The sequence below is a fragment of the Biomphalaria glabrata genome, chromosome 8, assembly GCF_947242115.1.
Source record: "Biomphalaria glabrata chromosome 8, xgBioGlab47.1, whole genome shotgun sequence".
Lineage (NCBI taxonomy): Eukaryota > Metazoa > Mollusca > Gastropoda > Planorbidae > Biomphalaria > Biomphalaria glabrata.
The window spans coordinates 23,665,064-23,692,618 of NC_074718.1; the positions used below are offsets into that span (position 1 = coordinate 23,665,064).

Genomic DNA, 27,555 nt, shown 5'->3' on the forward strand with positions numbered 1-27,555 from the left:
GAGGTGACTTTCGCTATTAAAAAGGCTAGGCTTCGCAAAGCAGCAGGGCCAGATGGCATCAGCACAGAGATGCTAAAAAACCTTGGTACAATTGGCCTCCTTAAACTGCACGGCTTACTAAATCGACCAGGACTCAAGGGGATTTTCCAAAGTCGTGGAGATTGGCTACCATTGTTCCTATTCTTAAAAAATGCAAAGCCCAGAGAGCTACAGACCAATTTCCCTCACATCGTGTGTGGGGAAGGTTGCTGAGAGAATCATTAACCGTCGGCTTAAGTGGTTCCTCGAGTCCAACAAACTGATTTGCCAGGAGCATGGTGGTTTTAGACAAAAACGCAGTACGATGGACCAGGTCACAGTCTTTATGCAAGAGGTAGCGGACGGTTTCCAGAGAGGCGGTAGGGAGAAAAAAGGTGAGTCGACACTTGCAGTCTTTCTCGATTTAAAACAGGCGTATGATAGGGTCTGGAGACAAGGCTTGTGCTAAAATTGATGAACCTTGGGGTAAACTCCAAAATGTATCGGTGGATAAAAAGCTTCGTAACGGATCGGTTAGTTCAAACACATAATGGCGAGCAATGGTCCAATGAGAAAGTGTTAGAGCAGGTGTTGCCTCAGGGATCGTCACTCTCATGCACGCTTTTTTTTGGTTTACATCAACGATTTGACCGAACGCCTCAGTTGTCGCTCTCTGCTCTTTGCGGAAGATCTGCTAATCTGGAAAACTGGGAGGTCCACAGTACCTTAGCTGCGGCACTCTAACGTGACTTAGTCACGGTTTCTTGCTACACACGGTTGTGGAACATGGAAGTAAACTGTGCCAAAACTGTCTGGGCCATCTTCACTCTTGGCAAAGATATACACAAAGAAAAGATTTCTCTCTCAATCAATGGTACCACTCTATAGATGAAAGCCAAGCCTAAATACCTGGGAGTCACCCTGGACCTTAAAATGGGTTTGTCCGATCATGTGAGACTAGTACGAGAACAAGCCTCAGAGAGTCTTAAGGTGGTAAAGCGACTAGCCACGATCATGTGGGGGGGCCAAAGCAAACGTTTTGCGGGCCCTCTACATTGGGTCTGTGAGGGCAAGGATGGAGTACTCATCTCTTGCACAAGTCTATGCTTCACAAACGTCTCTAGCGGGGCTGGACACTGTGCAGAACCAAGCTATTAGACTAATCTGTGTTGCATTTCGTACGACACCAATAGCAGCGGGTGAGGTCATGACAAATCTTCCACCACTGAGATTACGAAGGGAGCGGGCTGTTATGATCGCTTTTGAAACATTCAAACACTGGAAGAAAGCTGCCCTGTAAGAGTCTGGTCGACAACTGGCGGGGTGGGGATCGTCTGAAACGGAACTCTTTCATGCACACAGTGCGGGAATTGTCCAAAGAGGTTGATCTACACCAGAACAGAGCAGCTCTCGTTCTGCATGGGGCTTCCTCCAAGGCGAATTCTCCTGGACTAACGGAGGTGAGGAAATCGCTAATTGACGCCGAAGTAAACAAGAAATGCAAAAAACAGATCCTCCAAAGCATGGCCAGGGAAACTATCGCCCAGTACCCAGTTGATACTATTAAAGTGTAAACAGATGGTTGTACGAGAAAGAACCTAGGCCAGACGACATCTGGGTATGGCGTGGTAGTACGATTCCCTTGCTCCACTGAAAACGACGAGATTCTGGGTCCGTGTTCTGGCATGAGCAATTACGTAGCTGAAATGGTAGCAATTCAAAATGCAGTAGAGTCCATTGAAGAACGACTTAACGAGAAAACATCACAACCCAGTCCTATTGTGCTATTCACAGACTCTTTGTCGTGCCTACAAGCCATTGAAAGCTCAGCTGGAACGCTTCCGGAACCACTGGCAAAAACACTGGCGTGCGCGGGACGCCTTCAAGAAAAACGCAACATTCGGACGACACTGCAATACATACCCGGACATGTCGGCGTGGAAGGCAAAGCTGACTTACTAGCCAAGTTCGGCACAAAAACTGAACCCTGTGAACGAGCCAAAGACGTTTGGGCAGGCTCGGGCGATTGTGGTTGAGGGAAAAGTGGCATCGGAATTTGGAAAACGGAAACACAGGCAGGGAAGTTTGGCAAAACTTAAAAGGGCCCTCTAAATCGGACGAATGGTGGCAGTTGAATAGAGAAGAGCAGGTGACAATCGCTAGGTACAGAACGGGACATTGCCCAATCGGAGCCTATTTTGCTAAATTTAAACCTAACTTTGACTCACGCTGTAGACACTGCCAGCAAGACAACGAGACGGTAAACCATCTGCTTTAATAGTGCGCGATACTACACCCCAAAAATGGCCATTTGAGTGAAAAAGAAACTGGTACGCATGGTGAGTTGGACCTGCACGGAGACAGGGAAACTCTACAACGAACTGCTGCTTTCCTTGTCCGTGTTATCAGAGAATAGATTTCTCAACACGGTGCCCCAGTGCGATGAGACTCACACGGTGTCACCACCGAATAAACGGTGATACCAGAATCACACAGAGTAGTGTGGCACAACTATTAATAAGCCTCTGCACAGGGGACAGAAGTGTAGAGGGGGCCGAATATAGCCCCCCCCCCCATCCGGATGTATGATTTGGAACCTTTTCCCTTCGTACTAATAACAGCAAAAAAGAAGACAAGTATCAGTAAATGTAAATACCTTGGAGCTATTGTCTCAGAGGAAGAACCAAACCAGAAGTACTGGCCAGAATTGCACAGTCTACAGCAGCACTTGCAAAACTCAAAACAATCTAGACAGACAAAGGCATAGCTCTTGACACTAAACTAAGACTGTTGCGCTCCCTGGTCAAGGCCAAATTGCTATATGCATGCGAATCTAGGACGCTGACTGCAGATCTCGAGAAGAGGATTCCAGTAATGGAGCTAAGATGCTAAAGAAATATCCTAGGTGTCACTTACAAAGACCGCATCACGAATGAAAAGATTAGAAACAGGATTAATACAGCAATTGGACCCCACGGTGACCTGATAACCACTGTCAAACGTAAACTCTATGGCCACATCACAAGATCCTCAGGGTTCGCAAAGACCTTCCTTCAGGGAACAGTACCAGGAAAGCGATGGGAAGACAACATCAAATGGACAGGCCTATCAGTGAATGAAATTATATCTAAGGCAAAGGACAGAGACCAATGGAGAATGGCGGTTGACAGATCTTGTGTGAGAAGAAGAAATATGTTTAAAAGTTTGAGATTTCTCATAAACAGGCATCAAAGTGTGACAGACCAATTTTTTGTTTCACTGACAAACTGATCCGATCAATTCGATAACAATCCTATGCGATCTGATCAGATTCCTCCCAATCAAATCACATTCAATCAAATCCAATCTGATATTATTACTTATTGTTCTCATACGCATTCAGTTCCATAATTTGTGTGTGTAGGTGTCTACAATAATGACAAGGGAAGGTCTGTATGAGATCTTTATTAAACAAAAGCTCTAGATCTAATAGGGCAACTTTCACTCACTAAGCCTCTATTTTTGTTTTGTAAACTAAGAAACGCCATTAGGTGAATATAAAACAAACAATAGAACAACAGACTCTAGCTTAGTGATGCCCCTAACATTTTTGTAACTAGAGAACACATACATTTTCAAAGCGCGCAACAATGCCATATTAAAGGTTTGGCATTGCTGCTCTAGAAATAAGTACCACCAGATATAGGCCTCAAGAAGACAAACTGTTGTTTTTTTTGTTTTGTTTTTTACATATAATACACGAACTTACAACAGAAAACTTTAAACTTACAAAATCAAATAGCTCTGTGAAGAAAGCCAACAAAAGCTAGCAATATAGCTATAAAATAACTAAATGATTGATTGAAATGTTAGTCTTCTTTATTTATTTGCAATAACTTCACAAGCAAACAAACCACATAATAAATACATTCTAGGTTCAAAATATAAAACTTATGATTAGATTAATTGAACAAGGTCCGAATAAGTACAGGAACAAAATAGATATGTGTGTGTGAAGCAAAACTGTCAAGAGTTTCTGGGCTGAGACAGATTCATGTAAGGAAATTCACACTATCACTTAATTCATCATTAAACAGAATACTTAAATGTGTTCAATAAAACGCATCTCGATTTAGATGTAACGATTTTTTTTTTTTGCAGCTAAAGATTGGATAAATTCTTACTAGGAAGAAATTAAAAGAAAAAGTTTACATAGAGCCAAGTTAAGAAAAAAGATTAGTCCCTTGAAAATATTTAGGTTTAGGGACAAGTGAAACTTTAGTGACCTCTGGTTAAGAGCGGGTAGCCTTGAGGTGACCATTATTACATCTCCCCCCCATTTTTTTTTGTTTCCCCCAACAGACGAGAAGTACTACTAAGTCTAATTAAAGCAGGTACTAATTAAAACAGTTGGGTCAATTCAAAAACATATTTTCGTTTTAATAAAATATTTCCAATGCTCTTCCAGGACTTCAATCCTGACCTTTAACCTGGAAGTGAAGATGCTAATGCCACTTACTCTCTTCATCCCAAACACAAGTAGCTCATTTAAAGCAGAGGAGAAAAAATGAACAAATGAATATTTTATTAACAAATATAAGAGCCAGGGAGGAAGAATCCAAAGGTCAAAACAAAAAATAACAGCATTTCAAAACAAAAGTAAACAAATATTAGTAATGAGCATAAATATCTACATACATGCAAATGAAATAAAAAAGAAATTGCAGAGATAAGCAATGACTCACTCTGTTTGAACAAAGTTACATTTTAAAATATTAATTTAAATTAATGAAACAACAACACATTTATCAACAAAAAAAAAAGGCTTTCATTCATTTCACCATAGTTTGAATACTAACATCAATTCTATACAATGGTGCCAGAAAAGAATTGTACAACCAATCATATGTATGCTGCATATGAGTTGCATATACAATGTTCCGTACATTGGTATGCTGATTCACTGGTGTGAGAAGTTCTTAAACAAGAAACTAATATGGTTGTTGTTATAACATTAATTATTCTAGGTAAATCTTTCATCTAGCAAAGTGCATTTTACATATCCTGTGGCCAGATTCTACCAGACCTTCAATAGTTTATTTAAAAAAAAAACAATTCCTCACGACAACACTTTTATTCTACCTTTTAGGTGTAGTATTGATGTATATAAATATTTTTTTTTTATTAGCAAGTTACATTGATAAGCTAATAGTTTGCCTGAAAGGATAAAATAGATTTTACTTTTAATTTACTCTCATATATTTAGTAATAAGTAATAGTAAATCAACTCAAATTGTCATTTTTTTTCCCCAATAACAGAGCTAAATTCTAAAATAGATAAACTTGTACAGCTGAATTGCAGACAAAAAGCTATCAGATATTTTATTGTCTTACTTGACACAGCTGTTTCATTTGTTCATTCAAGATATTATATTCAAAGTGTTGTATGTCTATGCAGCATATAAATTGTATTTGAAACTTGAACACAGTAGTAACTTGTAAAATAGGCATTCTTCGTGAGTATGTTTGCTTTTATATCTGCTGATTTTGCCAACCAGAAGATCCAGTTCAGTTTTTCTTCCTAAATGAAATAGAATATTTAATAACAAAAATTAATGTTAAAACATTAATATAACAAATTATTATTAAAAAACTAAGACTATTGAACAGGCAATGCAGGTTGAAAAGCACAATATAATCCAATAGCGGTACAAGGGAAATGGTTATTAAAATAATTAGATTATAACAGCACTTAACATTTCTGACTGACATATTAGTCAATAGTGGAATTTTAGTACTAATTATTAGTATTAAAATTAATCATATGATAGAGTTTAACAAAACTTTTGAAATATATATTTAAAACAAAAGGGTTTAATTTTAGTATACAAACATTGGCGAAATCAAATTTTCAAAAGCGCTTTTAGCTTTTTGGATCTACTTAAGACAGTCGGATCATACAATACTAATAGTGGCTTTAATAGTCACTAAAATATTTAAATTCTTGAAGGACTGAAGGGAAAAAAATTAATATACATAAATAAAAATAACCATATAATGTAAAAATATTGATTTGTTTAATAGCATCACTAACATTGTGGTTTATGGTGTGCTTTCTTATACTCAGCAGTGTTATAACAGTTTGACATATTCACTTAAAAAAAAAAACTGCTACATTCTTAGCATGAAAATATTAACATTTTCAAAAAGATTCTTGGCACTAAATCCTATTAAGAGGTCTATTGTCATGTAAATTATCATTAAGAAACTGGAACATACACAAAATAGAGCAGTGAGATTCATAACAAATGAATATTCACATTTGACTAGAGTAACACCCTTAGTAAAATCACTAAATTTAGAAAGCCTTCAGGACAGAAGACTCAAAAGTAAAGTAGCAATTATACATAAAACACTGAACCATAATCTTCAAATACAAAATTTAATAAAATATTCCGAAAGACACAAAAATAAAGGCACATTCCTTGTCCCATATGCTAGGACAAATTTGTACAAATATTCCTTCTTCTCTAGTGCTATTAGAGCATGGAATGGGTTGCCTGAGCTAGCCAGGAAAACCAGTGACTTGGCAGAATAAGTCATTGATTAATATGCATGACTAAATGCATGACGCGTAGGACGTAATCATCTTCTTTTTTTGAAGTAACGTCAGTATTATTTAAGATAAGATAAATGAATAATGCTAAATTTATAAGAATTTATTGAGTCAAAGAAATTCTTCAGCTTTGATAGAAATACTTTTTTGTTATTAGAATTAGATCTTTGAATACAGGAGTTACGATTTAAAATAAGGCATTGGTGCACAGAGCTAGAAAATAAGTATATCTAAAATGTGTATTCTTATGTGACACTTACTTTTTTTTAGCTTTGCTTGGAGTGGGTACAGAAGGTGAAAATATATCCATGCTGGATAGCGATCCTGGCTCTTGAATGGTTGCATCATCCTGATTTGAAAACTCTCTAAGAAGAGGCCCAGCTGCATCCTGAGGAGTCTGTGGAATTGCAGACTGCGGGGTTTTAGGGATATTAGAGGAAGGGTGAGATGATGCTTCATCAGACGTAATGTGAGATTCTGCAGTCTCTTCTGGTGGAGGAGCTACCTTCACCCTGTTTAATGGACAAGAAAACTTTAATATTATTTAACATTAATAAAAAGAAATAATTTGGGTGTAGCAATATAGAAAACTACCTAGGAAGTGTCATGAATGCTTTTAATTTAAAGAAATGCACCAATTTCAAACTATAATTAATAAATTTAAAATCACATTTAACAAATTCTACAGCAGACAAGATATTAACTTTTAAAAGCTCATCAAAGTCATTTCTATCAATTCTATTTTCAAAAGGTGAAAGTTTCATGATTTATATCCTGTTGCAAGCAAAATATTAATTTGTCTTAGTTTTTACCTAACTTATTCCAAGAAAGTGATTAGGATAAGACAGATTAGAGATGGACTGAATACAATATTTAAACTTTAAAGCTAAAAGATTTCAGGTCACAATATTTTAAGCTTAAGGTTGTTAATGCCTGAAGTAATGGATATAAGCACATCACTGAAGAGAACAGCACACTATTTTACTTGGCACAGTCTGCAAATGAGCTCACAGCTCGAAGCCTATAAAATGCTTTTAATGGTAATTGTATCAAATAGCCTCTGACAACCAGTCCAACTCCTGGTCTTCACTTGTGGCTTGGCTGAACAGTTTTCACTAACAGGAGAAGGGACAAAGGTGAGTAACTGGCACCTAAACCAATAAACTTTAGGCAGGAGGGGGCTTGTTAGGCTTTGCTGGCTACCCATCTTTGAAAAGGAAAACTTTGAATTTAAACCTCTGCTATCAAACAAAGTGTATTGGCACTTGCCGTTCCTTCGGAGAGAGGAAACTGCTGTGTTGGCAACATCATTCTGACCATAACTAATCTCATTTCTATGAGATGATCCATAGTCACTTCAGCTCTGAAGGAGGCCATAGTAGTATAAAATAAAATAAAAGTGTTTCTCAAGTGGCCAGCATAAAAGACAGAACAATTATAGGTTCTAATTTTTTAAAATTTTTTATGAATAAAAAACAAAAATGAACAAGTCACCTGCTATCACTGACTGTGCCTTTATTCCCATGAGACCATTTGGTTTCTACTTCAGTTGTCAAGCCTGTTGCTGTTTCATGCTCAACAGTAATCTCAAATGTTCCAAGGCCTCCAAAGGAAAAGATAAATAGTTTTTTTTTAAATTCCTAATTTCACCAAATAAGCTTTACTCAATTTAAAGAAATAAATTATTTTTTTTTCTTTACATTAACGCATACTTAGTTAGCCAATTAACTCAAAAATTCTTTCATTTTAGTGGCTGAACATTTGAAAGGGTATTTCACAGCCATCATCCTCTACTATAAGGGAGGCAATTCAAATTTGTATGAGCAGATTTAAAATTACTTATCATTACAAAGTTATCTAAGTTGTTATAGTATCTGAAATGATAAGACCATTTAGAAAAATGTAGTTACTTTGCTTGCTAAAACAATGTTATATACTGACTTTCAATATTAAGCAGTTGCTCAGCCTCATTGACTTCATCATTATCATCCAGTAATGGAAATTGAATCTCAGCATTGGCTTCATCCTTGATTCTGATACAGACACATATTTTTAAAACATAAGTGTTATATTATATACTGCTATCAAAATAATAAAAAATATGTTTATGTATATGTATCAAGTAAATCAACCTTAAAAGCATTCCCAGCAAGCTCAAAATAATATATGTATCAAGTAAATTAACCTTAAAAGCATTCCCAGCAAGTTCAAAATAATACTTAACTTACAATTTAATACTTGCAATACATAAATAGGCAAATTGACCAGTATAAATTCTTTACTATTTCCTCCTAGGTGACCACATATAAATATAAGCTATATATCCATGCCCCTTCATTCACAATTTATCTAAACACTATTATCATTTCACAAACAAGTCAATATTTTCCAAACCACCAATATTTCTTTTTCCTTTCATTACATGAATAATATTAATGACATACATTTGAAAATGACCATTATTAATTCAAAACACTGGTCAAATGACTGACCTGATAACATGCAATGTGTCAGTACCAGAAGGGGACTGGGGTGCATGCTTGATGCTGATTGGCTGTTTGTTCAATCTGTTGTATTCTGCCATCAGCAGCTGACACTGTTCTTCTTTTTTCTTATGATAAGCAAGGATTCGTTGTTGATAAAAGTCATTAAGACAAGTGATGCTGCCTAGCCCCATCTCATAAAAAACACGCTCAATAATGTCCTGTCAAATAAAGAGGATCAATTTATTACAATAATACAAATAGTTTGTTCGTCATATTTTGATGATGACCATTTTAGTCATCCATTGGGCTGAGGGCTTTGCACTGCATATTTGCGACTCCTCATGTGGCTGGTAGAATCCTACAGGTGCAATAACCAAATACATTAACTTTCCTCAACGATGTAAATTACTCATAACACGTAATAGTAATCAAATCCTTAGTTTAAAGCAGCCATTTAGGTCATAGGCAAAATATTCCCCACTTCAGCTACCATACCCACCAAAACAAAACAAAAAAATAAAGGTATTAAGTACAAAATATTTAGAATTAATGAAGTGAAACAATATCACAATATAGGTTGACGATATTTACAGGGAATCCTCCACAACCATACATGGCTCGTCTGTCGGCAGCCATTCCTAAATGTCTGGTAAATTGAATCAAAAACTCCTGGCAGACATCCGTTAGTGTTTCAAGCACAGATTCTTGAGTGTCTAGGAGAAGGGAAAAAACAACAACTTTATGACCCAAATCAATGTTAAGTGCTAGATTGAGCTTAACCAATTATAACTTATAGTCCTTCAAAAATAATCAAAAGTTCAATGCTAGAGACAGCTATCCTATTTAGTGATCACTGCTGCCACTTATTGTACTATTTAAAATGTTTATATGATAAAGAATTATTTATCCCATTAATTTGATCAATGCATCAAAATGTGAAATAATCAAATGCTTTAAGAACTTACTATCAAATGAAAGGTGAGCACATATAGCAGCTGTAGAGCGCCTCAAGAGTTTTCTACATGTTACTTCATCAATTGGAGAAGGAGGTTTGCCAACACCTCGAACAAAGTCACTGAGGGAATTTTTTACAATAAAAAAAATTATAATAGAAAGCCTTTAGATTTAAATGGTATATATTTTTAATGTACACCATCTAGCCATAAGAGGTGCAGATCTTTATTATTGATAATTATTTCTAACTCTGAATGGATATTACCTGTTGTAATCTTCCTCTGTAAAATATTTTTGTTTTGATCTGTTACGCACAGGTTTACCATCATACTGGGGTGTTGGACCCACTGCAATTGGAGCCAGATCTGGTTCTTGCTTCTAAATAGAAATATAATGTATCTCATATCATTAGAAAAATTGGGCTTTAGTTAAAATTAGGTTGGTAATGTTATCAAAACAGATGTAACTTTATGATTATTTTAAAATTGATGTCTATTTACTGCTTATAAATGTTGTGTACACTCACAATGTCTTGCTGGAGAGTGGCAATAGCTGCTTTTACTTTCTTTATATGTTGAATCAAACGTATAGTATGAATAACTAGTGGGTCCATTTGGAAATGATCACTTGGCAACACCCTAAAATAAACATTTGAAAGTTAAAAGTTTAAAAAAGAAAACAAGTAGAAACAATATAGAAGCATGTTTATATTTATATCTTTACATTGTTTTTTTACTTACTCATTTGTGGGGGGATGATGTCGACTAGAAGGTTGATGAAGGAGTGGGCCTTCAATGTCCATAGGTCGAGGTTTGGTGATTTGCTCTCTCTCTATGGCTGCTATGCCAGACTCTGTGTCAGCCACCTGAGGAATCTCTCCCCAATAACTTGTTGCCATGATTTGAGACTTGATGGTAAATTACAACATTCTAATTATGATTTGAAAAATTTTAGTTAAATTAGTGTCTAGTCAGGAATATAATAAATTTTCAATATGAATATTTTCTTTTTACTCCAGCGCAAGAACACCATCCATTGCCACCTTTCCCATGCTCCACAACATCAAATAGTCTCTTTGAGCTGATGAGCCATCAGATTTAAAAATAGCCATAAGCCCATGACCCGCATTTCCTTCATTACCGGGTAGTAAAAAAAAATAATTCCACACCTCTTGAGTATGACCTCATCATGAACTTAGCCTTTACAAGGAAAAGGAAATAGTATGTGTCGGAAGTGAAGAAAAAAGGTGCATGCGCAGTAGCAATATAGTAGTAATTTGGTAAACATTCAAATAAAAAAGTTTTAAAATAGCAATAAAAAGTGAACCGATCGAACCTCTATACAAATCGGGGCAGTTCGAGTTTCACACTTTAACATATATATGTTAAAACTAAAATTTAAATAATGAATGAATTATTGAATGGTTTTAATAAGATTTGATTTTTAAATAAAATTATAAAAAAGAGCTCTACAGATAACTAGAAATAGTAGAATCTATCTTAATCTAGAGATTTACATCTAGTCTCTAAATACTTAGTAACTAAATCTACTTAGAATCAACTAAAATGTTTTGTTTGTTTTACATGTTTCGGATGTTCATTCAGAGTTGAAGATAGTTTACTTCCTAGTCCAAACCTCCTGCAAGACGACGGGGAATGGGAGTGGGCAAGGTTTGAACCCTCGACCGCCAATAAATCCGAACGACAGTCCAGCGCGCAAACCACACGACCAGGCAGCCATCCTGGTCATGATTATGAAATATACTTTTCTAGTCTCTAGTTTAGTGTAGATTTTAAGATTTACCAAAACTTAATAAAACTAATAAAAGTGGCAGAAGAAAGGCTGCTACTAGTACCTGCTAGTGCTAGCCTAAGCCTAACCCTAATAACTAAATAAGGCTAAGACGCCCTAAAAAAAACTGCCCTAAGACAATATTTAAAAATACTGGTGATTTTGAATGACCAGCATTAATTACAGAGTCTAGATCTAAATCTAATCTGCAGTATAGTATAGGTCTAACTCTAAAACATGGATCTAGAGTAGTTTATGCTATTTGGATACCTATAGGCCCAAATTTGAAAGTTTAACTTTGACAGCACATTATTTTACAATGGTTCGACATAGAAAAGAAAATGAAGTATCAAAATCTTCTTTAAAATAGTTAAAGGAGAATAAGGATGACTACTTATATTTGTACCCCTAACCTATATTTGGTATTATATTTAAGGTCAAAGACGCTGTGTGTTTTCATTTAATTTGGACAAATTTGACCCACATTATTTGATTCCGGACACCATCATTTATTTCGGACAGTCTCTATACTTATATATAGGCATCAATAAACTCAGATTTTAATTCTATATTAACATTAACTAAATTTTAAGATCCCCAGGCATAGCCCCTCATATGATGTTTTCAAACTATGCATAAATACAAACACAAAAAATAAAAATATATGAACACACTTATTCTTATCTTATATAATACAGACGTTACTTCAAAAAAGAAGATGATTACGTCCTAAGCGTCATGCATTTAGTCATGCATATTAACCAATGACTTAAATTCTGCCAAGTCACTGGTTTTCCTGGCTAGCTCAGGCAACCCATTCCATGCTCTAATAGCACTAGGGAAGAAGGAGTATTTGTACAAATTTGTCCTAGCATATGGCACGAGAAATGTGCCTTTATCTTGGTGTCTTTCAGAGTATTTTATTAAATTTTGTTTTTGTATTTGAAGATTATGGTTCAGTGTTTTTTGTATAATTGCTACTTTACTTTTGAGTCGTCTGTCCTGAAGGCTTTCTAAATTTTCGTGATTTTAATAAAGGTGTTACTCTAGTCAAATGTGAATATTCGTTTGTTATGAATCTCACTGCTCTATTTTGTGTCTGTTCCAGTTTCTTAATGTTTTCTTGAGTTGAGGGGTCCCAAACGGAGGATGCATATTCTATTATTGGCTTAACCAAGGTTAAATAACATTTTAGTTTTATGTTTTTATTTGATTTATAGAAGTTTCTTTTAATAAATCCTAATGCTTTGTTTGATTTTTTTTGTAGTTTCATCAATATGTGGATTCCATGACAGTTTTTCATTTATTATAACACCTAGGTATTTTGCGTTTTTAGTCTGTGTTACTGGTTTGCCATGATTAAGATAAGTGGAATTAATTTGTTTTAGTTTTTTTGTTACTCTTAACAACTGACATTTTTCTGGGTGGAAAGACATGCTCCAATTTGATTCCCATTTCTGTAATTCATCTAATTCTCTTTGTAAAATACCTGTGTCTTGTGTTGTTTTTATTGTTCTATATATTATGCAATCGTCTGCAAATAATCTGACTTTTGTTCCTGAAGTAATGCAATTTGGTAAATCATTTATAAATGTAAATTAAAAATAGTAGTGGACCCAAGACTGTTCCTTGAGGTACACCTGAGTTTACTGTTATCGGTGTTGATTTAGAGCCATTTATTATTACAGTTTGTTCTCTCCCTATCATAAAATCTTTAATACAATGATGCAGTGGACCATTAATGCCGAAATATTTTTTAAGCAAACTATGGTGGTGAACTTTGTCAAAAGCCTTAGAAAAATCTAGCAAGATAGCATCTATTTGTTCACTATTATCTAAACCTTTTGAAAAATCATCAATTAGTCCTATTAGTTGTGTTTCACATTCAATGATCTATATTTCCTAAAACCATGTTGGTATGGTGTGAGGACATTATGTTTGTCTTTAGAAGTGGTTTATGATGTTGCTACATATTATGTGTTCTAGGATTTTACATGTGATGCTGGTAAGTGATACTGTTTCCTGGGTCAGATTTTTCTCCTTTTTTAAATAGGGGGGTGACATTAGCTTCTTTCCAGTCCTTTGGTACTCTGCCCTGGTTAAGTGAAGCCTGAAAGAGTATTTTGAACACTGGGGGTACCTCATTGCTTAGTTCTTTGAGTAATCTAGCTGGAATACCATCAGATCCAGACGCTTTATTTGGTTTGGTGTTGGCTAATAGTTTTTGAATTCCATTTTCTACCAAAATTAGGTCACTGGGATAGTGACTTCTGCGTCTGCACCATCTTTTAGACTTATTTTAGGTTTGCATGATTAGATGTGTGTTGAATGTTTGTGTTTTTTTGTTTATTAACTAAATAAATTTCTAATACAGATGATCTTTTGCAGTATAGTACCGGTTAGTAGGATGGCCATTCTTGCTTAACTGAATCCTCTCTATATAAAAATTCTATATTCTCTCTATAATAAATCTATCTAGTATTCTAGTAGTAGGTCTAGATCTAAGCATTTAACTTCATTCAATGTACCAAGCTCACTCCAAACATTTGTCCATTTATTCTCTATTAAAAACACATCAAGAAACGAACAAATATAAGATCATCTTTATTGATGTCCAAAACTGGCTGTCCGAAATAAATTTTGGTAAGAAATTTGTAATTTAATTCGGACGCCCTTTTAATTTTTTTTTATGGAATCAAACAACTTGGCTTATCATTATGAATCAAATAAATTATAACTCAGCTCCAAAAACAGAATAAATATTAATATTGTATAGACTTAGCCAATAAAAACATATAGATCTAGTGAATTCTAGTGAATTCTAGTCTTATACTTAACCCTAGCCCTAGGAAGAGGTAAAGTCATCCAGGTAACATAGGAAAAAACAACAACCTGACTTACAAATTTGAAATTCGTTTTTCTTACATAAAAAGACGGCAATTCAAATATTCAATTGGGTCAGAATCAGAATCATTGGAAAATCAAAATGCACATTTAGTTCACATTATATAATACACTCAGAGCGCTAGTTTTATTATAAATATTAAAATAATTATTTAATGACCAGAAAAAACAGCGAATGTCCGAATTCATGTAATGTCCGAAATAAATAAACTACTATAATTATAGTATAATCTAGATCTAGTTTCAGAAATAAGCTACCAACACATTTGTTTCTCTCGTTTAGAGTTTGAAAGTAAACAAACGAAGACAATGGACGCGGCCATCTTTGCTGATAACGCAGTTAATATTTTTAAACTGTTAGATCTAGATCTAATAATAAAATAAAGAACTGGTAAGAAAATGTCGTTGAAACTTTCACGTTTAAAATTAGATTAAAATATAGATTTAGATCTAGACTAGATAGACTAGATCTAGATCTATCTTAATTTTGTTAATATTAATCAAACGTATTTTTTGAACTAGATGTCTAGATAGATAGAATCTAGATCTATCATCTAGATCTAATTCTAATAAAGTCTACTGTTTCCGTCACTAGTGTCATGGAGACAAAATGTCAACTAATGGCGGCTCACTCAAAGTTTGTGGCTAAGGACAGTAAAGTGAAATTATTGTTTTTACTGTAGGATATTAGATCTACATACTTATATTTAAAACGTAAGTAGATGCTAAATAAGTTAAGATTCGTTGATTTTAGTGTGAAAAAAGGAATATCTCATTTGAAATCGCACTAAACTGTTCTAAATTAGATGTAGATGTGTACATGAAAAAAATTTGTGATTTTTTTTTGTGTGATATTAATTATCTGACTGATATACATCATATAGATCTAGAATAGAATATAGAATAGATTTTTTTTTCAAATTTAAATATCCGCTTTCTCAGACCTCTAGATCTAGATTTATATTACGTCTTTCACGAAGATTTTTTTTTATTAAGATTATTTAGGATTAGATCTAAACTAAACTAGATCTATTTATAATAAATAAGTTTAATAAGACTGTATAGATTTATAGATCTATATAAATATAGCCTAATATAGGCCTATAAAATAAATAATAATATATAGATCTATACATAATATATATAGGGCCTATTATAGGACAATAGGGTGTTATAATAAGGAATATAGATCTAAATGACAGTAACAAAGTCTAAGATCACAAAAAACATTGCTGACACTTTATAATTATTATAGTAATTGTTATAAATATGTAAATAATTATATTAATTATGACATTTGTGACTATGTAATTTGATTGATTTACTAATTATAATATAGGGCCTATATTTAGCATATATTATATTTTATTTATAATAATATATATTTAGCACCAATATAGATTGTCTAGTACTTTATAATTCTTATCTTTAATTTATGGATAACTATATAATAGAACTAGATTTAAATTTTAATAAATAATAATGTTGTATCTTATAGATGTACATGCATAGTTCACAATGGCTGATCAAATAATTAATACATTAAAATATTAGGTAATAACTTTATATAAGTGGTAATATTTATATTATTGTTGTGTTCAGATAAATATGATATATTCCAATAAAATTATCTTATCCTATGAAATACTGTTCAAATACAGATGTTAGTTTAAAAAAGAAAATGATTATGTTGAATGCATGTTCATAATTAATATAAAGGGGTCTGTTTTTGTTGTGTATTTTTAGTTTTTACTCATAGTAGTAATGCATTTAACCAATTTTAAATACAACTGACACGGTACATTACTTACTCAGTTATCCATTTAGACTAAATTACAGTCATATTAGGATATGTAATTATCTCCTTTGTTTTGTAGGAATGTCTATTATTGATTAACTAAACACTAGTAGGCCTATATAGATAGTTTTAAAAAACTGCAGAATAGATTTTAATACATAAAGTAAATAGAATACTATTGACCTATGTGGATTTTTCCTTAGATAAACTGAATCTGATTTTGAATTGTTATTATTTAAGTCTTTTTTTTTCCTGGGCAGTCAACTACATATTTTTCTGTGAATGGACATTTTGCCTTTTTGTTTTTATTAGGCTCTGGAAATATACATTTATAAGTATTTCAATTAATCTCCAATTCTATTTTCTAATGAATATATTACCTTAAAAATTAATTAAGCTAGTTTATTTTTATTGTTCTGATACAGTAATATGTTTTTTAGGCTTAATTATTGGTAATTAAAATAACACTTTTCATTTATTTTTACACATAAAGCATATATATATAGTTATGTCTCGTTATGAGTATCTAGCACTTTAATATATCTTGTAATTTATAACAAAAAATGTCTATACATCTCGTACTTCATAAAACATTTTTATTATTCTTAATAGAAGCTCAAAGTTTGAAATAAAATCTGTTGCACCTATACACTGTTACTTATTCTTAAGGCCATCAATTTGTCATCTATAAAAGGCTTTCATGCTCCTTCTAGCTTTTTGTACGTAGTCTAAAAAAAAGTGCAGTAATTATTTAAACTTGATCATATTCCCAAAAAAATCTGAATCATAAAAATTAACTTAGTTATGTAAAATAGTGACAACAACTCTGATCACAACTTTTATGTATGTTTTTACTATTAGATCTTCTTCCTTTTTTTCCTTTTTTTTTAATTTCTTTTCTATAGTTTTGTAAAATTTAAAGTTCACATTTTGCTTTTAATTTAGATGGATGCTGCAACTGTTATCCAGTCTACAAAAAGTGGAACTACTTCACATTCATATATGAAAAGAAAAGTTCCACCATCTGGACATCTTGAGCCCATTAAAGGTCTAGGACGAAGAGACAAACAAGCAGCAGATAAAAGTGCACTTTTACGAAGTGCACTTCCAGTTCTGCGTAAGCAAGATATTGCCAAGTAAGTATAGCCTCATTTTAAACTGAAACATTTATATAGTTGTATACATACAATAATCAATTACAATGAAAAAGTCTTTTGAAGGTATAGAGAATGTAGAGATCTCCATTTTTTTATCTTCTGAAATTTAAATTAAAGTTGTTTAATCATATGCACATGACCCACTGCCCTAACATTCTCTAAATCATGTCAGGTAGCCATTTCAAACCTAAAATATTAATAAAATTTGGTAGTAAATTACTATTTTGTTCCTTCTAAGGAACTCTCTATCTTATTAATCTAAAATCTTATACTTTTCATGTTGTATATTAGTTGTTTTCTACTGCTACAAGTAAACAATTGTATGGAAGAAATTTTGATAAAATATATTTTTTTATAATTGCTTATTATTTATAGGTTTCGAAATTCATACAAACATAACCTTTGTCTGGATATGCTAACAGAAGGATTTCACCTGTCCTTTTGTGAGCTAATTAACCTAATTCGTCAGCAGCATGAGCGTAGAGAAGCAGCCGGTCCTGAATCTTTCATCTGGACTAAACCAGTTCTTCCTGACCAGCCAGATAAATTGGAAATGATGAAAATGTATTTAACAAGAGCTGAAGCTGCTAGCAGAATAGGTATGTGTATGTGTGTGTGTGTAGCGACTATGGATCATCTCAGTGAAATGAATGCCTGGGCATTAGCTGTGGTCGGAACGATGTCGCCCACACATCATTTCCCCCTCTCCATGCAGCTGATGTACCCAAAAGAACGGCAGTACCGATACAGTTTATGGTAATCAGCGTCACAGGTTCTGCCAGAGTGTAGCACTGGGTGCTGCAAACTGCCTTAGTGTTGCCAGCTCCTGATTTTTCCTCAGGGTTGACTCCCGAAGCCTTTCCCATTATTGGGTATAGCTGCAAGGCAACAGAGGCTTGAATTCAGAGTTTTCCTTCTTCTAGGTGGGTAGCCAGCCATAGCTAATGAGCCCCTCCTGCCCCAAGCTTACTAGTTAAGGCACCAGTTACTCACCTTTGCTCCTTCACCTGTCAGTGAGAACAGTTCCGCTGGACTCAATATCTGAGCCACATGTGAAGGCCAGGAGTTGGACTGGTTGTCAGAAGCTATTAGACACGCATGCCATTTGGAAGCATTTTATAGGTAGTGGAGTGCTTACATCCATTACCACTTCCTGCAATGACAACCTTGTGGAACCATATATATATTATTTTACACATTTTTATACTTTTTAGCATCTGAAATAAAATCACATATAGATCTACCTAGGTTTGCATTTTTTAGCTGCTATATTTCACACATCCGTCAAGAAAAAAAAGGTTTAATTAATTTGTTGCAGTTGGGCTATAATTTTAGAATTAAATTTTCAGGTCATTATCTCGATGAGTATCAATCAAGATATGATCTGGCACAAAGTTTCAAAGATAACCCAGATGACCAGTGGCTTGTTGACCATTTTTTCACAACTTGTCTTGAAGTGGCTATGAAAGTGCCTGTTGAAGTTGGTGGCAAAATTCAGTCAGAAGGTCATTGTAATGTTGGTTTATGCTTGCAGAAAAGAGGTTAGTGAAAAACTACTTTTGGATTTAATAAAGATTAATCTTGGTCTCTAAATAAAAAATATATATATATTTTAGATGATATTCTATAACTAGTTTTACAAAACATGTTTGGTTATATTCATGGTAGGGCTAAATTTAGAGTCCTACTCTCACTCACTCAGGTATTGAAAGGTTGACCATGGCTGTCCCAAGGGTGTGAGATCCTGGTTAAGAGATCCATGTGAATGAGTGTAGGGATATATGAGATGTGTGATTTTAAGTTATTTGGTGACAGGAGATCAAAAACAATCAAATAAAAAAAAAATAGTGTTTTTCAAGCTGTCCAAGACACTGGTCCTAACCCATTTCCCCCATAGAAGAAAATCTAAATGGAGAGCTGCCTGATCTGGAAACCACTTCTTGTCTGAACCCTCCAAAATAAATAATGAGAATGAAGAAGAATTCTCATACATGTAACCAATGACATGAGCCAATTATTAACTTTCTGTATGAACAAATATTTGCTCCCATCTGAAAAATCTTAAAATTTCACTCTCTGTTCATTAGACACAGCAAATAAAAAAAAACAACTTTTGTTTTCATACCATGAGTAATTTTTTTTTGTTCTTGTACCAGTATATAGTATCTTTGGGGTTTCAATAAATTCATTTTTGTTTTATAAGTTTCATTACTTCAGAAATGAAGATTATTGCCTTAGTCCAAACCTCCTTTGGGATTGCAGGGGATGGACTTGGGCAGAGTTTAAACTCAGAACCATTGTGAAAAAGTCTGAAGTGCATACCATTTTACCAGGCAGCCAAATTTATTGTAGACTATGAAAATCTTTAGGGACTTGAGTCAAAATCTTTTCTTTTTGATATTGTTTGACTTTTAAAAAAAAAATTCTTTGATTGTGCGTTTTTACTTAGGAAACTTTAGAGAGGCTGCTAAACATTTTGAAGCATATCACAAGTTGGCTGCAAATTACAAGAATGAATGGAAGATGTCCAATGGAACAAGTTTTTATACAGATTCTTGCATCAAACTTTATCACATCTACACTATCATTGGAGCAGAGCTGGCAAGGAGTGCTGAACAAGAGGAAAGAGATCTTTCCTTAGAAACTCTGAAACAAGCATTGGAAATGGCAAAAAATAGTGAGCCATAAAATTTGTTATCAATTAATTTTTCTTTTATATTTATATATTTACATTTTTCACCATTAATATTAAATTTTCTCTTGAATTTTGGCATCATCATCATCATCAAACTCCATTAGAGTGAGGGCTTGAGAGGCTCAAATCCTCTCTTGCATAAGCCCTAGACAGAAACCGTGTTGTCTTGCGTAGTGCATAAATGTCGCCATACAGGTCGAGAATTTTGGGTTTCCCAGACCTGTCGAGATGGAGATCAGCAAGTCTGGGACAGTCAAACAGAATATGAGGCACCGTTTCCTCTTTTTCCCTGCAGCAGGGGCACCATGAATCAAAATTTGGCCATAGCCGTGAGAAATATGCTATAATAGCTTGCTCAGGCCTGGACAGCCTCCACCACAGGGAAGTGCGGTCAGGGCGCCTCATGCGCTCCCAGACTCCACTGCCTTTTTGGGACTTGTCCCAGCACTCAAACCACTTTTCCATTTCTGTTTTTCGTATTATAGCCAGGGCTTGATGAAAGCTTACAGCCTGTTCAGTGGGTGGAATTTGCCCTCCCTGGTGGGCCAAAGAGTCTGCAATTGTGTTGCCAGTCACACCTATGTGACTCGGTACCCACTGCATTATTACAGGGGTGCCATAGCGTTGTTTAATGTTATGTGAAGCCATGATGACAGTGTTGATATTGGGGGGCCATGGTCCGGGGCTTTGCAAAGCCTGTAGTACAGATTTTGAGTCAGTGACCAGAACAATCTGTGTTGCCCTCAAATGTCCCTCGCCAAGTTGAGAGTCAATGACTTTTAAAGCTTCACAGACTGCCATGGTCTCCGCATCAAAACTGCAAACACTACCACATGGTCCAAAGATTTTGACTGTGTAAGAGCCAAGAAAGTCGATGTAGGCTCCAGAGCCTGCTCTTCCAGAATCTATTGATGCCGACCCATCAGTGTATGCAAAAATAGCACTGAGCTTGAAGGTATTAATGGTCTCCAGAGCTAGGATTTGAAGGTCGTTAGATGAACGACTTTGCTTAGTGGCATTAGGGTCTACTAATTTCAAGCGTATGTCTGAATTCGTTGGGCGACACCAAGGGGGAAGGGGATGAAAGCGTTGAAGGTTTTGTCGGTTGGTGGAGAGGCCAGCTTCATCAGATAGTCTAGTGGCATGGTGCATAAAAGACTGCATCTGCATACGTCTTCTGCATCTCCAACCTTCCACTAGTTTTCTAGCTGGAATTTTGGCATAGCCAGTCTTATTTATTAAATCTTTTTTTGTTAAAGGTCAGAAATATAAAAAAAAGTTTTAATGTATATATTTTTTAAAAATTATGTATAAAAAAAAACAACTCAATATTTTTCTTCAAATATTGGATATTTTATTTTGCATAAAATTATGTAAATATATAATTTATCTTTAAACAATTGTTTTTTAAATAACAGGCTTAGATAAGAAACTAGAAGGTGAGGCATCCTATAATCTGGGCATGGCATTCCAGAAGATAAATGACTTGGATACTGCGCTGTCTGTAAGCTCTTTTCTTGGGGCCTGAATTTTTATAGGCTAGCATTAATTTTAGTAATTTATTCTATTTTTACACAACTTTAGACCATAGAATTTATAGAATGTAATTGTATTTTTGCTTTAACTGATTGATAAAAATGGAATTGATAAAGTTGCTGGGTTCTTGTTTTTTCAGCACTTATTCAACTTCTATGAGTCTTGTCAAGGTGACAGTAATAGTGAAGGAATTGGAAGAGCCTGTGATTCTATTGCCAAAATTTATGCCAGGTAGGATACACCTTAAGTTGCAAATACTTTGTCCAAGACAAAATATGCATATAATCATTTTTTTTTATTTTTTTTTATCCATAACTAAGTTAATATGGTTGCTTTTTCATGTCAGGCAAGGTAATAAAGAAAAAAGTGTTGAGTTTTTAAAGAGATTTGTTGAACTGACTGAAAAGACTGGCTTAGAAAAAGAATATTGTTTGGCATGCCATAACCTGGGAAATGTTTGCAATTCTGTGGTAAGTGTTGAATTCACATCTGGCTTATTCTTTGATTCCATTTCTTTTTTGGTCCATACATGATTACCAGTTAAGACTGAAATTTAGATTTTTTTTTTTCTGAGGATATTAGCAAAATAGAAATAATTAGCTAGACAGTCAAAGACTTAAATTGAAAAAAATCTCATAAGTGTCCTAATTAAATTTTACAATTTATTAAAAAAACATTATCATTTTTCAAAGTATAATTTTAAAACTTAAAATCAGATTTTTCAAAATTTAAAATGTACATTTTACACTTAGTTAGCTCAAGTCATTCATATTTCTGAGCTGCTTAATAACCAATAAATGCAACAGAGTTTCTTGAATGTAACTACCTAATACTTAAGTACCTCAAAAAAAAATTTCAATAAAATACTTACCTGATTACAAAATGTCATTTAGGGTAATTATGACGAGGCCACAGAATACTTCAGCAAAGCTTACAACATATCACGTGCTCTTGGAGACCCTATTTCAACCAATGTAAATAGAGTGCAGTACGGTATAGCCATGGCCCACAGGATGATGGGTAAATTTGCCAATCACATTGTTGTTGGAGGTAAAACATGCATTACAAGGCTAGCGGAATGGAAGAGTGTGAGAACCGATGAGTTTAGCAAGCCAATCCCAGACACAGGTAAATAACACTTATAGCTATCAAACAGAGCCAATAAACATGTAGCAATTTTATTTTAGTAATTCTGCTCTCCTTTTAATTTAATAATAATTATTCATATTATTATAATTATTTAAATAATTCAATAAATGACTTACATTTAGTCTATCATTCAACTAACACTATGCACATTGGCATTTATAATAAATAGTGACTGTTTCCTCAAGGATAATAAGGATATTATTATTATTAAGTATTATTATTATTATACTCCTGTAGCTTAAAAAATATTAAGTGTTGAGTCTCATCTAAAGAAAAAAATGTTTTGGTTTCAGGATAGAGCGATTTGCTTTTATAAATACGAAAAACATGCATATATGTAACCCTGCCGGACCAAGTACTTGTACTTTTATTCAGTCGTTTACCCCTGCAGCAGTAAATCTTTGTTTTTTGTGCTTTAATAAATGAAGGTCTTAAAGTCCCTTCTACCCAATTGTTGTAAGAGATTTTTAAAAGTTCATAGTGTCTACAAATAAGATACCCAAAGTTCACATGTTGTGGCCACTAAAATTGATTTGGCCACAGAGTATTTTACTTAAATTTCTCCATGGACATTTGAAAATATTATTGAACATAAAAGTAGCGTTATTCTTCAAACCTTTTGTAGCTTTCCTAGTTATTTATCTGGGGTTATATTTGTATATATCTGTGGTTTTAAAATAGATGTTTTATGTTTAGGTTTAAAGTGATCAAAGCTTTTAAATCTGTTTCAAACCTTATTTAGTGTTGGGCAGCCAGATATTTTTTAGAATAGATCTGTTCCTAAGCAATTCTTTCAGCATCCCTCCCAAGTCAATGCCAATAAGTTAGCAAGACTTTCTGAGAGTACACCAGGTTATCATGAGCCTTTATTATCTCCAATTATTTTGTGGGTTTTTTTTTTTAGTTGCGAGCAACTCTGGGATGATGATTGAATAGGATTATTTTTATTTTATATATTCATTTGCTCCCATTTTTAAAAAGAATTTTGTAATAACATGCCCTATTGTTTTGAAATTAATAATGCATTATATATGTTCAAAAGCTGGAAGATCTGGAGTTCTCTGATGACATAGCCTTATAATCAACAGACTACAGGATATGCAAGAAAAAATTCACAGCTTTAAGTGAAGTAGGAAAAAGAGTAGGCCTCAAAATAAACCACCAAAAAACAAAAGTACTTAAAGTAAACAACAAACAAATTGGAGACATAGAACTGGATTCCCAGACCATAGACCAAGTAGATAATTTTATATACCTTGGGAGTGTAGTCAGTGTATCAGTGTAACAGATGAAGACATAAAACGTCATATAAATCTAGCATGTCAGACATTTACACAGCTAAAACCAACATGGAAATCCCCTCACATCTCAAACAAGACTAAAATAAGAATCTTTAACTCTAATGTCAAGTCGGTCCTACTGTATGGTTCTGGAACATGGAGAACAACTGAAGCAACCAAAAAAAAAGTGCAGACCTTCATCAACAGATGTCTGAGAAATATCCTAAAAATACACTGGTACCACAAAGTAGAAAACACCAAACTGTTGGAGATGAGTGGGAAGAAAAATATAGAGGTGCAGATCTTAGAGAGGAAGTGAGATGGATTGGTCACACCCTGAAAAAAGATACCAACAACAGAGCTAGCCAGGCCTTAGAGTGAAACCCCCAGGGAACAAGATGCAGAGGAAGACCAAAAAGAACATGGCGATGCAGTATACTAGAGGAAGCCGAGAGGAATGGAAAGAGCTGGGAAGCCATAAAAAAAGTAGCAGGAGACCGTGGAGAGTGACATGTTTTTACAGAGGCCCTATGTTCCACGAGGAACTCAAAGGAAAGATGATGATGATGATGATATATGTTCAAAATATGTTTAAATATTTTTAAAACAAGATTATAAAAAGTAGTTTGTGTTATTCAATAGCTGTATGGAATTATCCATGACTCCAGTGAGGTAACAAATGTATTGCCAAGGCTGACATTTTTTTCAGAAAAATCTGGTAATAATTATAATAGTATCACATTCAATGCCATTGTTGTGTCATTTAAAGGTGAGTTTGTGTGTGAAGTATAGCTGACTCAAAAGTTCCTTCTGTGAGTTTGTGTTACTTCTTTAGTCTGATTGTTGATCATAACTCTTAAATGCTTTTTCTTTTCCAGTCCCAGGGGCAGCTCATCACGTTGTGCTCCCACCTCCTCCAGCCCAAAAAGAAACAGAGCATGAAGAAGAAGCTGAAGAAGAAGCCCATGAAATGAAAGAAACCCAAGATCCTTCAATAGAGATTATCAAACCTGACAGCTTGGAACAAAACAGTGAATAAACTGAGAAATGTAACCAAACATTTGTTTAAAAATTTCACTGGAATGAAAATTTGTTACATTTTAAAATGTTTAATTTTACACTGAACAGAACATTTATTAAATTATAAACTTACTTTTTTTTTTCATGAACCTTTCAGAAACAGAATACAGTTTTCATGGGAATACCGAATACTGCTATTTAGAAAAACATCCTCTAATTTTGTATTGTATAAAATACACATCTTCCATTACATTTTCCTCCAGATCTGTAAATACTTTATTCTGATGTAATACTATATTCAGTGGAACCTTGATAACACATAAACCCTTCAGACAAAGCTCAGCAGGGTGTTTTATTAGTTTTAGTGACTTATTTTAGTTAGTTATAATAATCCTTTTTGTTAAAGAATGTTTAAATAGTGATGTTTTGATAAGAGTTTGCTGGACAAGGAATAGTAAGATTCACTCATAATTTTGCTAACAAGGTTTCACTGTTTATGAAAATCAAAATTTAGTCATTCAAGAACAAAATAATTTAATTATCATATTTATAGTAAAAGATCCTATATTTAAAAAAATATTAGAGGCCCAACCCATTGGTCTCAATTAATTTGAGGGTCACAGATAGATATTTGTATTTGTGTGTCCTACTTTAAAAGTTTCTTAACTGTTTTAAGGCTCAATTATACAATGTTTTAAAGTTCTCTACTAAATATAATTGGTAAATTAAATTATTTCTATTTGGTAAGTAACTCTCTTATTCTTAAAAAAAAATGCTTGTGTTAGAAAAATTTAGCATGTCAGCATTTTGTTTTGTTTTTTTAATCATAAAACAAAAAAAAACAACTCTAATTCAATAAGCAGCAATCTTTAATCTTTACTCTTCTTATAAGGAGTGGTGGCTGAGTGGTAATGCACTAGGCTTCCCAATTAGTGGTCCTGGGTTTGAATACTGGTGAAGACTGGGATATTTAATTTTGGGATCTTTGGATGCCTCTGATTCCACCCAGCATTAGTTGGGGAAAAGTAAAGGCAGATGGTCATTGTGCTGGCCATGACACTCTTGTTCACCATCAGCCACAGAAACAGATGGCCTTTGCATCATCTGCCTTATAGACTGCAAGGTCTTTACTCTCTCTATGAAATTAACATAGCTATCACAGCTGGTTAGACTCTTGAATATCTTCATATCAAGACAGGCATCTATCAGCATTCTAAACTTTTCTAAATCCGTTTTTCATTCTACAGATAAATTTCTGACATGCCAAAAATGGTCTGAAACTGGCTATTGGACACAATTAAACCTTGGTCTATCACAATCCCTAACATCAGCAGTAATCCCCTTTTATTTTGAAATATAATGTTATGGTGTAACATTCACTCAACTAACTCAACCTGCTGTGTATTTAATTATTTAAACATTAGACATTTATTTTCTGCTCATATGCTGGAAGACAGTGAATGAGCATGCATTTGAAATAGTATATTTTACAGAATATACAACACGGTCACTTGTTCTTTCAGCTGCTTTAACCTTTATCAGTTTATGTAAACAATGTTTTGGTCTGAATGTCCTAAAATGTATGAGATAAAATAAAATGCTATCACTAATCTACATCAAAACTTGTGCTAATCATTCTTTTGTCTCGACAAATGTCAAGCTGTTGCCTTTGTTGAATATACATAGGGATTCAAAAAGAATGTGCCAAAATCATCATGCATTTATTAATTTCGAAAGCATTGTAATGGACTGACCTAATTGTCATTTGATAGAGGAGTTATCCTTATTTAATTGAGTGTCTATTTCAACTCGTCTATTTCAGTTTGTCTTTGGTTAAGTCATTGGTTAACATGCATGATGTAGGACGTAATCATCTTTTTTGAAGTAACATTTGTATTATATAGATAAGAAGATAAGATTTTCTTTGTAGGAAAATTACTTGTTTATTTACCCTCAAATTGCCAACTTCTCAACAAAAGGCATTTGTGTGCTTGAGTTTGCGAAAACATATGCCATAATCATAATGCAGCTTACAACTTTTTCCTGTGGGGGGTATGTTAAAGATAAAGTTTTCATTCCACCCGCCAGTAAATATCAATGACATGAAAGATTGAATAACAGCTGCAATCCACACAGTGGACTAGGATATTCTAAAGCACGATTGGGAACCAG

General features: G+C 34.0%; 2 protein-coding genes across 8 annotated transcripts; one reads left to right on the plus strand and one right to left on the minus strand.

The window, feature by feature from the left end:
• Window positions 1–3,854: 3,854 nt before the first annotated feature.
• LOC106056682 (STAGA complex 65 subunit gamma-like) lies at window positions 3,855–15,152 on the minus strand. Of its 5 annotated transcripts, none has more exons than XM_056037114.1 (11): window positions 15,011–15,152; window positions 10,794–10,982; window positions 10,580–10,691; window positions 10,319–10,431; window positions 10,065–10,174; window positions 9,691–9,812; window positions 9,106–9,317; window positions 8,555–8,646; window positions 8,108–8,216; window positions 6,874–7,125; window positions 3,855–5,578 (listed from the first exon to the last, which is right to left on the minus strand). In XM_056037114.1, the coding sequence occupies exons 2-11, from the start codon at window positions 10,949–10,951 to the stop codon at window positions 5,566–5,568; spliced, it is 1,293 nt and encodes a 430-aa protein (XP_055893089.1). In that variant the 5' UTR covers window positions 10,952–10,982; window positions 15,011–15,152; the 3' UTR covers window positions 3,855–5,565. The 5 variants fall into 5 exon arrangements, with proteins under 5 accessions (XP_055893089.1, XP_055893093.1, XP_055893090.1 ...); XM_056037118.1 differs by having other exon boundaries at window positions 15,007–15,079; XM_056037115.1 differs by having other exon boundaries at window positions 14,909–15,045.
• LOC106056677 (tetratricopeptide repeat protein 29-like) lies at window positions 15,121–27,005 on the plus strand. 3 transcript variants are annotated; one of them, XM_056037113.1, is made up of 11 exons: window positions 15,121–15,139; window positions 15,344–15,462; window positions 17,492–17,682; window positions 18,079–18,302; window positions 19,053–19,244; window positions 20,153–20,380; window positions 21,817–21,902; window positions 22,074–22,165; window positions 22,281–22,404; window positions 22,828–23,062; window positions 25,242–27,005. In XM_056037113.1, exons 3-11 carry the CDS (start codon window positions 17,492–17,494, stop codon window positions 25,400–25,402), a joined length of 1,533 nt encoding a protein of 510 aa, XP_055893088.1. In that variant the 5' UTR covers window positions 15,121–15,139; window positions 15,344–15,462; the 3' UTR covers window positions 25,403–27,005. The 3 variants fall into 3 exon arrangements, with proteins under 3 accessions (XP_055893088.1, XP_013068950.2, XP_013068949.2); XM_013213496.2 differs by lacking the exon at window positions 15,121–15,139 and having other exon boundaries at window positions 15,329–15,462; window positions 25,242–25,412; window positions 25,541–27,005; XM_013213495.2 differs by lacking the exon at window positions 15,121–15,139 and having other exon boundaries at window positions 15,329–15,462.
• Window positions 27,006–27,555: the final 550 nt, after the last annotated feature.

Excerpts from the sequence above, each read along its gene's own strand:
- LOC106056682 (XM_056037114.1), bottom strand. The coding sequence starts at position 10,951 with ATGGCAACAAGTTATTGGGGAGAGATTCCTCAGGTGGCTGACACAGAG. Across the intron at positions 10,432-10,579 it reads CCACTCTCCAGCAAGACATT|AAGCAAGAACCAGATCTGGC; the intron begins GTGAGTGTACAC and ends ATTTCTATTTAG. Across the intron at positions 9,813-10,064 it reads TGCTCACCTTTCATTTGATA|ACACTCAAGAATCTGTGCTT; the intron begins GTAAGTTCTTAA and ends CCCTTCTCCTAG.
- LOC106056677 (XM_056037113.1), top strand. The coding sequence starts at position 17,492 with ATGGATGCTGCAACTGTTATCCAGTCTACAAAAAGTGGAACTACTTCA. Across the intron at positions 19,245-20,152 it reads TTTATGCTTGCAGAAAAGAG|GAAACTTTAGAGAGGCTGCT; the intron begins GTTAGTGAAAAA and ends GTTTTTACTTAG. Across the intron at positions 22,405-22,827 it reads GAAATGTTTGCAATTCTGTG|GGTAATTATGACGAGGCCAC; the intron begins GTAAGTGTTGAA and ends AATGTCATTTAG.